Source organism: Antechinus flavipes, chromosome 3 (genome assembly GCF_016432865.1).
Source record: "Antechinus flavipes isolate AdamAnt ecotype Samford, QLD, Australia chromosome 3, AdamAnt_v2, whole genome shotgun sequence".
Lineage (NCBI taxonomy): Eukaryota > Metazoa > Chordata > Mammalia > Dasyuromorphia > Dasyuridae > Antechinus > Antechinus flavipes.
Genome location: NC_067400.1, coordinates 241,532,941 through 241,545,325, shown reverse-complemented (window position 1 = coordinate 241,545,325; position 12,385 = coordinate 241,532,941). Strand labels below are relative to the sequence as shown.

Here is a 12,385-nt window from a genome sequence, read left to right as displayed (position 1 = left end):
AATCATAAAGATGGAACATTTGTGAGTGATGGCAAGATCAAGAGTGTGATCATCTTTGTGTGTAGCTATAGTTTGGTAAAAGTGTAAATAATGGGAAAAGCAAGCTGAAACATTGTTTAGGGTGCTTGAGGAAGTATATATAAGTGATCTAATAATAGGGCTAAAGTTGAGGAGAGGAGAAAGGCTGTGAATCAGATTACTGAACTCTCAGGAAAGGAGAGTTGGTATATAACAGTAAACAGAATTTTGATTGTATGTCAAATATGAATTGAATTCACTTCAAAAGAGAGGTTAATGAGTGGTGGAGGTAGAGGGAAATCCGGTAAATGGTAATAGAGAACAAGTATTCCAACTCTCCAGCCTGTACAGTGAGCTAAAGGGAATGATTGAAAGGTCACCAGGGTTGGAAAGGAAAACTGTGTCATGAGAGAGCCAGAAGATGAAAATAGGAAGCAAAATAGGAAGATGAAAGCAAGTTTGATACCTAGGGAGCATGAGGGGTAGAGAACAGGTTTTTACAGTAGCTATATGTACAAATAGCAAATTAGTTATGTGTTAAAGAGGGTCTTGAACTAAGATCTTCATAATTCTGTGGCTAGACTTCTATTTGGAGCCAATAGAATCTTGAGATCCTTATCAAACTTTTATTTTAGAGAGACTTTCCTGTCATAGATGAAGAGAGAGAAAGGTAAGAAAGCAAACTTATTTCATGAGAAAACTATATTTATTTTGAATTTTGCAAAGAAACAATTAAAAAAAAAAACTTTGATATTGTGAGAAAGCTGATTGATTGAACGATATTCTAGAAATGAGAAGTCAAGAGTAGTGAGGATGGATAGAGATGATTCTAGCTATGAGCTTACTGCTGAAACATTTTGTCTTTGGTTTATTATTTAGCCAGTAGCACTGATGCTTCTTTATTTACTGAACTGGGACAGGAGTAGTGTGCTCAGAGCTATTATTTAATGGAAAATTCCAGTGCTAGTAAACAATAAGGAAATATTTAAACATATGTCCTCAGGATGAGGGGAATAAGTATGGGAACAAGTAGCTTAGGGGTGAGCACCTTACCTAAGCTACATGTAAGTGTCTAAATATACATAATGTCTGTATCTATAATAACCTTATTTTTGTGTTTTTATCTATCAAGTTCTGTATGACCTTTCTATATGGAATATAGCCCATAGCAGATGAGGAGAGCTCTTAAGACAAATTATATTGATTTACAGGACTATCTGAAGCAAATATAGTTTGAGTTTCTGGTGTCTTTTGAAAAGGCAATTGAAAACATGCTTTCACACAAAAAGCTTGCTTCTACTTGTTTGTTCACTTAAGTAGGCCATGTTGCATAACCAGATTCACAGTATTTTATGCTGTCAGTTTCTCATGCCATCCCTTTAATTTGGGGGGATGGGGTGGGAAAGTTACTGTACTTTCATTATTCATTTTCTATCCTGTCAGGCAAAATGGCCAAAATGTAGCTTCACAGAAAAAAAAATAATAACTTTGCCATGTCCTTTTTAGGTGTTTTTGCATTTGACTATGGGGAAAATGGGTGGGTTTTGAATTGGAATAAATTAAACCTGTAAATAGAGAGGAAACCTCTTCAAAAATGAAAACAGAAAAAAACACTTTTAGGTAATAATTATTTTACAGAAAATCAAAAGTAACAGATGCTTCCAATTTAAACTTTTTAGTTTGAATTGTTTGTGTTTGAATAAATTGAAAGTGTTTGAATGCAAAATGGAGATATTCCATAATTTGTGTTTAACATAATAAAAGTATTCTCATTCATTACTTTATTATTCAAAGAAGTTCTACTTGGAATTTAATTAGTTTTTTTTTTTTTTTAATCTCTTTACTTTTCAGATTTCAGATTTTGGATTAGCTAAATGTCATGGCCTGTCTCATTCCCAGGATCTCAGTATTGATGGACTTTTTGGTACAATTGCTTATTTACCTCCAGAACGTATAAAAGAGAAGAGCAGATTCTTTGATATCAAACATGATGTATACAGGTAAAGACTTCCTTTGCAGGCGCAATCTGATTGTTTGGAATAACTGGTTGAGAAATTCTTATAGAATTTAACAAGTTTCTATGGGATAAAAACCTGGAAGAACTTCCAAATCAAAAATATGGTCCTTTACTCATAATTAAGTAATTATAGATTTGCTTCATGATTCTCAGCAAGTCAAGTTGTTATAGGGACTTTTTAAAGATTGTGGCTGGATTGGAAGAATATAGAAGATTTTTTTCCTTTTTTTTTCCATTTTAAATGTTACTTAGCTGCAGGTGAAAAATATTTAAGAGTTTGGGAAAATGCCAATCTGAGTCACTTGTATTACTAAGCTAATAAGTTATGACTTTTTTTTGAAAGTCTGGCGTTTTTGCAAACTACAGGTTTTATTTGTTGAATGTTTGTGGAAATTTAATGCTTTCAATTTTGCGCATCTGTCTGTATACAGCTTTCCAGGATGTGTTCCTTCTTTTTAATATTATATGAAGAACTCTTATAATTAATATCTTGTACAAGTACTTTAAGTAAATAGATTAATTCAGTGAAATTTTATGGCTGCTATCTGTCATTTTTCCTTTCTCAAAGTCTGATGGTCTTAATTAGTCTGCACTTTTTAGTGAAAAGAAGATGAAAAGAGAAACCTAATTATTTCATTGATTGATCTTTAGCAAAGAATCAATTTATTTTCAGTTTTTACTTTTCCATCAATCATTGAAGAAACTTTTTAAAGAATTATTGATTCTTAGAACTTAGTTGACTGGTTTAAAATTATCACTGTGTGTGTGTGTGTGTCTTCATGGCTAATGCTTTTTAGTTGTACCTCTGTTGATGAATTAGACTTCTGAAACTAATTTTAGCTTACAGAATTTGGGGAAGAAAAGATTTTCCCTACTTCAAAATTTTGTGGTTTAAGATTTTGAGATTACAAATTTCAATTTTTTATATTCTGAGTATTTTCAGAATCTTCTCAAGTTTCAATATAATTTTGACAATTAAAATGATGGACCTTACTTTTGTATTTACTGTCAACTCAATCCATAAATTTTTGGCCCTTTTTAATGAACATTTGATGAACTTTTGATTTAAATGGCTTGTATCATATTTTTAAAAGTTAATTGTGAATTTAATGCATTTTAACTTTAATTGAAATTATTATAGACAAAGTTCCCTTTTTTTAGATTCTAGCTCTATTCTTTCAGAGCATGTTTTACCTATATGACAGAGTTATAGGGCATAGTTCATAAGGATTAAACTAATGAGGCAGGCAGCTCACAAACATAATTTTCTTTTTTCAGTTTTGCCATTGTTATCTGGGGAGTCCTTACACAGAAAAAACCCTTTGCAGGCAAGTGAAATTTTCTCTTTTTATATTTGAGTTTGGTATCTTATGTGCTTGGAAATTTTAAAGTTATTTTTCAAATTACTATGCTTCCTTCATAATGCTTTTGTTTAAATAAAGAAAATAATTATTCTTCCTAGAAGGAATCATCATTCATCCTTTATATGTTTCTTTCCCAACCCTTCTTGTTTAGACTGCAATTAATATAGTCATAGAGTTTGGGATGGCAAAATGCCAATCATTTTATGTCTTGTGTAGACGACAGCTGAAGTTCCAGATATATGAATGTAAATGTCAAGAATAAAAGGCCCTTGTGTGGGATTGCTATGAAGATATCATAGCAGAAAACTGAGATGTTATCAGGCAATCCAGAATTGGAAACACTTGATGTTTTTGTGTTCTCTAGCAGTGAAAGTTAGAAGGTATCTCAAATGTGGGAACTTGGAAATTTATTAAAAATAAAAGAGTAAAAGTATTTTTTTAAGTCAGAATTATACAAAATTCTGTATGAAGCTGAAGTATTACTAAAAGAATACTGCCACTGATTTTTAACTGAAAGAAGGATTCAGCTTAGACTTTAAAGTAATATACTACCATGTCAAAGTCTGCTTTTTATTCATTATAATTCCAGTCACAAAGACATCAAGATTGAAATCACATTAAGGATACCTTTTCCGTAATTTGAAATTCGTCTCTTCTAATGCTAACCATTCCCTCCCAATAAACTTACATGTAAATTATAGAATTTTATCTGCCAGTTTCATTTTATAATTAAGGGATCAGATAGAGAGGGGAAAAGTAACTTCCTAATGGTCACACTGTAGAAAATAGCAGACAGAAATTCAAATACAGGTGCTCTGATTCCAATTCAGTGATTCTTTACAATATAACATTTGAAAGAGAGATAATTAGAAACATTTAGAATCCCGTGGCATCCAATGGAATAATATTTAAAGGATATCTATAGTTTCTTTTCATCCTCAGATCACTACTTAAAAATTTACTTCTCTTTCTGATTTGATAAAAAGAAAGAGATGTTGTTCTAGGATTTTCTTCATTTGTGTCCCTTGTCACTTATTGGCATTAATCAGTGATTATGTAACAGTGAAATCTGTCTAGATTAGGATTTCTTAAAATGAAATATATGGGTAGATTTCAGGGGGTCCTAGACCTTGGATGGATCAAAAATTAGTACTTTATGTTCACTAGACTGAAACTTAGCATTTCTTTCAATCATAAATGTAGACAACAAATATTCTGAGAAGGGGTCCCATGGACTTTACCAGACTACCAAAGGGGTCTATGACACAAAAAATGATTTCTGAACAAGATGAATGTTGATTAACTGCTCAGGTTACTAGTATCATAGAAAGGAAGGAAAGGAAATATCTTCCTATATTTTTATATGCCCCATTGTCCTATTAATTGAAAAATACAAAATTCTTAAATGTAATCCTTTTTAAATTTTTTTCCCAATATAAACTCTAGCCTGGCATTTAAGGTTTTCTAGTCTGCATCCAACTGCTTCTCCAGACTCATTCTGCATTACTTCCTTCATGTACTCTTGTTTTAAAAAGTTTTATTGATTTTTTTTCCATTGTCATTGTTACTTCTCACTTTCTACTCCCTCCCATCATAAAGCTCTCCCTTACAAGAATAGTCAAGCAAAATACAGACATGTCAGAAAATGTATGTCTTATTCCAAGCTTTCAATTGATTGGCTCTTTTGAAATCAAAATTGATCACTTCATGGATCATAATTCTGTCCTGAGCATGTTAAGTTTGAGACAGCCAGTTTGTTCTAAATAGAAATGATACTTGAGCCCACCAGAGTTAACAAGAGAAGAGGGCTCTGGAACAATCCTTGGGAGACTTGCAAGTGAAGGGAGATGAAGATCTACTATGGAAGACAGGGAACCAAGAGAGCACAAAACCCAAAGAAGAAAGAATACAAAAGAAAAAGGTGGTCAACACTGTAAGGTGCTGTCAAGAAAGATGAAAATTGAGCCAGCAACTAAGAATTATTGGAAAGATCACTTTCATTTGAATTATGAGCATAAAAACTAGATTATAAAAAGTTTACTAAAGTGTAGGAGAATAGAGATACCGAATATAAATAGCTGTTAAAAGTAGTTTAATAAGGAAAGTCAAGATATAAAATAATAACAGATATAGTAGGATCTAGTAAGAGATTTTTTTAAAAGGATGGTGAAAACCTGACCATGTTTGTAGACATTAGGGAATGAACCAGTTGATAAGGAGAGATTGAAGATTACAGAGTGGGGCAAATGAGTGTGTGGCAAGCTGGAGAGCCACATCATTATCAAAGATTATAATGAAAGAAGAGAATTTGTTGAGTTGAATTGCATATAATTTCACCTCCATTAAAATCATTTCCTCTACTTCATTGTGTTGTAGACATAAACTTGGATTTTTTAAAGCTATATTCTGACAGGTGCTATCAAGAGGGTAAAAGTTCAAGTATTGTTCTAGTAACCAGTTGTGATTATCATTGAAGAACAAATGTAGATAAATTCACAGTGAGTCATCATCAAAAGTTTGACCACTAGTTGACAAATAGTTTTTTGTCACAATTTACAAAGCCTAATTTGGGGTGATTAAATACATAATTTATTAAATGTCCTTTTTGTATCAGACATTTTGCTAAGTGTTGGGGATTAAAAGGGGGGAGGGAGCAAAATAAAATAAAAGTTCCTGCTTTCAAGGAGTCCACAATTTAATGGAGGAGACAAATAACCAAGTGTAAACATGATATATACAGGATAAGTTAGAGATAATATGAGAGGGAAGACAGTAAGATTAAGAACTGAAAAAAGCTTCTTAAAAGAAGGGTGAGGATCTGCATAGTAGAAGGAAAAGAGAACCTTGTGAAAACCATGACATCAAAAAAAAAAAAGGGGGGGGGAAGGAGGAGTTTAAAACAAAGATATATACAACACTATGGAAAATTTTATTTCCATGACAATTCTGTTAACAACTCAGTAATCTAAACTTGGTAGCTCTCTATGCTTTTTCCCATCGTTATCTTTTTACCCTAGAGATAAAATATTCTCCTTTCATTTAATTAGATTTGCTCCAACTTGTTTGCCTTTACTTTTCAGATGAGAAAAACATTCTGCATATTATGGTAAAAGTAGTAAAAGGCCATCGCCTGGAGCTACCCCCGATTTCCAAATCTAGACCTCGTGCCTGTAATAACTTGATTAGACTTATGCAGAAATGCTGGCAGGATGATCCCCAAAGTCGGCCAAGTTTTCAAGGTAATGTGCTACATGGTAATATAGCTTTTGTTCATACCAACATAAGATGTCCTAGCATTCACTTCTCTTCAAAACATTGTTTAATTGCTCCATTGAATTTAAGGTGATAAAATTCAAAGTACAGATTAGGTTCATAGGTCCTGGTCTGTTCCCTTATTTTACAGATGAGAAACCACAGTGTGTTTGAATTGGTTATATAAACTACAGAATAGAAATAGTCAACTAGTACTTACTAAGCATTTATTTATGTGCCATGTACTTTGCTAACTGTTGAGAATACAAGTAGAAAGAAAGATAGTCCTTGTCCTCAAGGAACTTATATATATATATATGGCTTTGATGAATGAAAAATTAATTCATGATAATGCTTCTGTGCTAAGACCTATGCTAAGCACTAAGGATACAATACAAAAATGTAATGATCACTGTTCTATGGACTGGACTAGAACTTAATTTCTTTTTTAAAAAAATTTATTTTATTGTTTTTACCCCAATTACATGAAAGTTGTACATGTGTAGTCATACAAAACATATTTCTATATTATCTTGTGAAAGAAAACACAAAACAAGAAAAACAGTTTTAAAAGGATGCTTCAATCTGGATTCAGACCAGACAGTTCTTTCTCTGGAAATAGTTGGCATTTTTCATCATAAATCCTTCAGAATTGTCTCAGATCTCTTATTGCTGAGAATAGTTAAGCTGTTCATAGCTAATGATCCTATTCATCCTCAAAAATGTTTTATTTCTACCACATCTCCCAATCTGTCCTCTCTTCTATCAATCCCTATCCCTTATTTTCTTCTCCTTCCACTTTCCTGTTGAGTAAAATAGATTACCCAGCTGCGTGTATGTTATTTCCTCTTAGAACCAGTTCTGATGAGAGTTAAGGTTTAAGTGCTCCTGCTCACCTCTCCCATGTTCCCCTCTACTGTAAAAGCTCTTTCATGCTTCTTTTATGTGAGATAATTTATTCTACCTCTCCTTGTTCCTTTCTTCCTTTGCACCCAGTGCTTCTAGTTCTCTTTCTCACCTCTTAATTTTAGTTTTTAGAGATCATCAGATCTTAATCAAGTCACACCCATACCCTCTGTGTAATACTCATCTAAGTGCTCTAACAATAAAAAAATTCTTAGGAGTTACAATTATCATCTTCCCATATACATATATAAAGTTAAATCTTATTGAATTCCTTATAATTCCTCTTTCCCGTTTACCATTTCATACTTCCCTTGGGTCTTATTTTTGAAAATAATTTTTTTTTGTTTGGCTCTGCTCTTTGCATTGTTCTCTATTTCACTGAATTTCCATTCTCTCCCCACCCCCACCCCCCAAAAAAAGATTATACTCAATTTTGTTGGGTAGGTGATTCCTCCTTCATTTAGCTTCTAGAACAGCATATGTCAAGCCCTCCAGTCCTTTAATACACAAGCTGCTAAATTTTGTTATCCTGATTACAGGATTACAGATATTTGACTTCTTTCTTTCTTGCTGCTTGCAATATTTTCTCCTTGACCTGAGATCTCTGGAATTTGATTATAATATTTCTGAGAATTTTTATTTTGGGATCTCTATAAAGAGTTTTTTTCCCTAAATTTCTATTTTACCCTATATTTTAGAATATCAAGACAGTTTTCCTTGATCATTTCTTAAGAAATGATGTCTAGGCTCTTTTTTTTTTTTGATTATAGGATTTCAGGTAGTTCAAAAATTCTTAAATTATCATTCCTGCATAAGTTGTTTTCCCAATGAAATAGTTTAGAATTTCTTCTACTTAATATTCTTTTGGTTTTGTTATTTTTGATAGCTCATTGAGTCATTCATTACCTTCCATATGTCCAATTCTACTTTTAAAGAATTATTTTTTTTCATTGAGCTTTTGAACCTTCTTTTTCACTTGGCCAATTCCACATTTTAAGGAGTTCTTTTCTTCAGTGATTTTTTTTGGTACTTTTTCCCCCTTTTGGCCTATTCTGTTTTTTAAGGTGTTATTAAGATATGTTTAGGGAAAACAAATATCCCAGGATGAGGGCTACTGAGCTCTTTTTGGGGTTCTTTTTTATGTTTGGTTCATCTGATGACAACTCTCACGCGTGACTTCAAGAAACTATAGCATACTCAGCACCACATTCCAATAATCCATTTCAGCAATTGTACTAAATCAAATTAAGGGTAACTGAGGGATCTCAAATCCTTTGATAAGTTAGAAAGGTGTGTATTCTTAATACATAAAGATTTCCCCTAGTGGAATGAGCAAATGAGAACAATTTGTTCTGATGGGTATGGAGGTGACTGAAGCAGGTGTTGGAGAGCTCTTAGAGCCTAGTTAGATATCAATGATATAAAGGTCATCTATGGCATCCTGGACTATTAACAGTCATACAGACTTTTATCTTGCCACTAGATGCAGATGACTCTGGAAGAGAGAGTAAAACCAACAATTTCATGAAACTCCTAGTCATTTAAATCCAATTTATATATGAGTTAAAAGACATCAACCATACCATTTTTCCATTTTTACCTAGATCAAAGTCCTGTAATTATGAGCAAAACTACAAAACACTTTCCACACAAATAAAGTCAGATCTAAACAACTGGAAAAATATCAAATGCTCTTGGATAGATCGAGCAAATATAATAAAGATGACAATACTACCTAAACTAATCTATTTATTTAGTGCTATACCAATCATGCCCAAGAAATTATTTTACTGATTTAGAAAAATAACAACAAAATTCATCTGGAAGAACAAAAGATCAAGAATTTCAAGGAAACTCATGGGAAAAAAATCAAATGAAGACCCAGTTGTATCAGATCTAAAACTATATTATAAAACAGCAGTCATCAAAACCATTTGGTACTGGCTAAGAAATAGACTAGTTGATCAGTGGAATAGGTTAGATTCACAGGACAAAATAGTCAATAACTGTAGCAATCTAGTATTTGACAAACCCAAAGACCCCAGCTTTTGGGATAAGAATTCATTATTTGACAAAAACTGCTGGGAAAATTGGAAACTTATATGGCAGAAACTAGGCATTGACCCACACTTAACATATATACCAAGATAAGGTCAAAATGCATTCATGATTTAGGTATAACGAATGATATTATAAATAAATTAGAAGAACATAGGATAGTTTATCTCTCAGACCTGTAGAGAAGGAAGGAATTTGTGACCAAAGAAGAACTAGAGATCATTATTGTCACAAAATAGATAATTTTGATTATAGTAAGTTAAAAAGTTAAATAAATAAAACTAATTTAGACAAGATTAAAAGGAAAGCAATAAACTAGGAAAACATTTTTACATTCAAAGGTTCTGAAAGGCCAGGCCTGACTCAAATTTATAAGAAATCAAGCCACTCGAGACTTACATGAACTGAAGCTAAGTGAAATGAGCAGAACCAGGAGATCATTATATGCCTGAACAATGATACTGGTTGAGGATATATTCTGATGGAAGTGGATCTCTTCAAGAAAGAAAACTAATTCAGTTTCAATTGATCAAAGATGGGCAGAAGCAGCTACATCCAAAGAAAGAACACTGGGAGATGAATATAAACTGCTTGAATTTTTGTTTTTCTTCCCGGATTATTTATACTTTCTGAATTCAATTCTCCCTGTGCAACAAGAAAACTGTTCGGTTCTGCTATACTGTATCTGATATATTGTATCCAGGATATACTGTAACCTATTCAACATGTAAAGGATTACTTGCCATCTGGGGGAGGGGGTGGAGGGAGGGAGGGGAAAAATCGGAACAGAAGTGAATGCAAGGGATAATGTTGTAAAAAATTACCCTGGCATGAGTTCTATCAATAAAAAGTTATTTTTAAAAAAAAAAGAAATCAAGCCACTCTCCAATTGATATACGCTCAATGGATATGAACAGACAATTTTCAGATGAAGAAACTGAAACTAGTTCTAGTCATATGAAAAGATGCTCCAAATCACTATTGATCAGAGAAATGCAAATTGAGACTACTCTGAGGTACCACTACGCACCTCTCAGATTGGCTAAAATGACAGGGAAAGATAATGAGCAATGCTGAAGGGGATGTGGGAAAACTGGGACACTGATACATTGTTGGTGGAACTAAGAATGGATCCAACTATTCTGAAGAACAATTTGCAACTATGCTCAAAAAGTTATCAAATTGTGCATACCCTTTGACACAGCAGTGTTTCTATGGGGCTTCTATCCCAAAGAGAACTTAAAGGAGGGAAAGGGACCCACTACATGTGCAAAAAATGTTTATGGCAGCCCTTTTTGTAATGGCAAGAAACTGGAAACTGAGTGGATGCCCATCAATGGAGAATGGCTGAATAAATTATAGCATATGAATGTTATGGAATATTATTGTTCTGTAAGAAACAACCAGCAGGATAATTTCAGAGAGGCCTGGAGAGACTTACATGAACTGATGCTAAGTGAAACAAGCAGAACCAGGAGATCATTGTACACGGCAACAAGACTATATATTGATCAATTCTGATGGACATGGTTCTCTTCAACAATGAATTAATTCAGACTAATTCCAATTGTTCAGTAAAGAAGAGAGCCATCTACCTCCAGGAGAGGACTGTGGGAATTGAGTGTGAACCACAGCATAGCATTTTCACTCTTTCTGTTGTTATTTGCTTGCATTTTTGTTTTCCTTTTCAGGTTTTTTTTTAATCTTTCTAGATTCGATTTTTCTTGTGCAGCAAGATAACTGTATGGATATGTATACATATATTGGATTTAACATATATTTTAACACATATTGGAATACCTGCCAGCTAGAGGAGGGGGTAAGGGGAAGCAGGGGAAAATTTGGAACAGAAGGTTTTATAAGGATTGGTGTTGAAAATTACCCATACATATGTTTTGAAAATAAAAAGATATAATAAAAAATTTTTTTAAAGATCAAAGTCCTGTGACAATAGGCCAGTGAAAAACAATAGATATGGATACACTGAGTTGCAGTCATAACCCTGCACACAGGTGACCAAGGTTCATCTTCTCGCTGAAATGAAACAACAGCGGGATTTGGCAGCCCCTTAGATGACTGAGCAGCTTTTTTTAAAAACCACACTACTCACCTCCTGACATAAACAAAGGACTAGAAAAGGTTCCCTAAAAATTGTTTGCTTCACACAACTCTGACCTGTTTACTGCAACAGTTAGGGATTCCCACCCTGTATGTTGAAATGCAAAAATTTGGTACAAAGGTGATTTCTCTCATCATGGAATGTGCCCACCCTTATGGATAAGATGAAATCCTGTAGACTTGAAAGATGAATAACTCTTGTTATGTAAGTGCTCAGTAGATATCATATCCAAATAGCAATTCTGAATGAAACAAGGCAAATGAAGATCAGCTTAGAGAAGTGGAGCTAGATACATGTTTTTCTGGAGAGGCTGCAGTGATGGGGAGTGCCATGAAGGTGACATGAATTTCACAATCAAAACTAATCTAGTTAACAAGCTTGTATGCTTCCCAAAAAGAGGCATACAATAGCAAACTCATGACAATGTCATTTCCTCTTGGAAGCAAGCCTCATGCTATCATCAATATCTTTTGCTTCTACCACAACATACTCTGATGAGGTCAAAGAAAATTTTTATGAAAACTTACCATCTATTTATACCTTCTGAATCCAATTCTCCCTGTGCAACAAAAAAGATGTTCGGTTCTGCACACATATATTGTATCTAGGATATACTGTAACCTATTTAACATGTAAAGGACTGCTTGCCAT

General features: G+C 33.4%; 1 protein-coding gene across 1 annotated transcript in view; it reads left to right on the top strand.

Moving 5' to 3' along the window:
- Nucleotides 1-12,385, top strand: part of RIPK4 (receptor interacting serine/threonine kinase 4) — a 70,281-nt gene that overhangs the window by 42,495 nt on the left and 15,401 nt on the right. Inside the window, 3 exon segments of the mRNA XM_051984766.1 lie at nt 1,870-2,018; nt 3,314-3,363; nt 6,480-6,638. Coding sequence (XP_051840726.1) covers nt 1,870-2,018; nt 3,314-3,363; nt 6,480-6,638 — 358 coding nt within the window.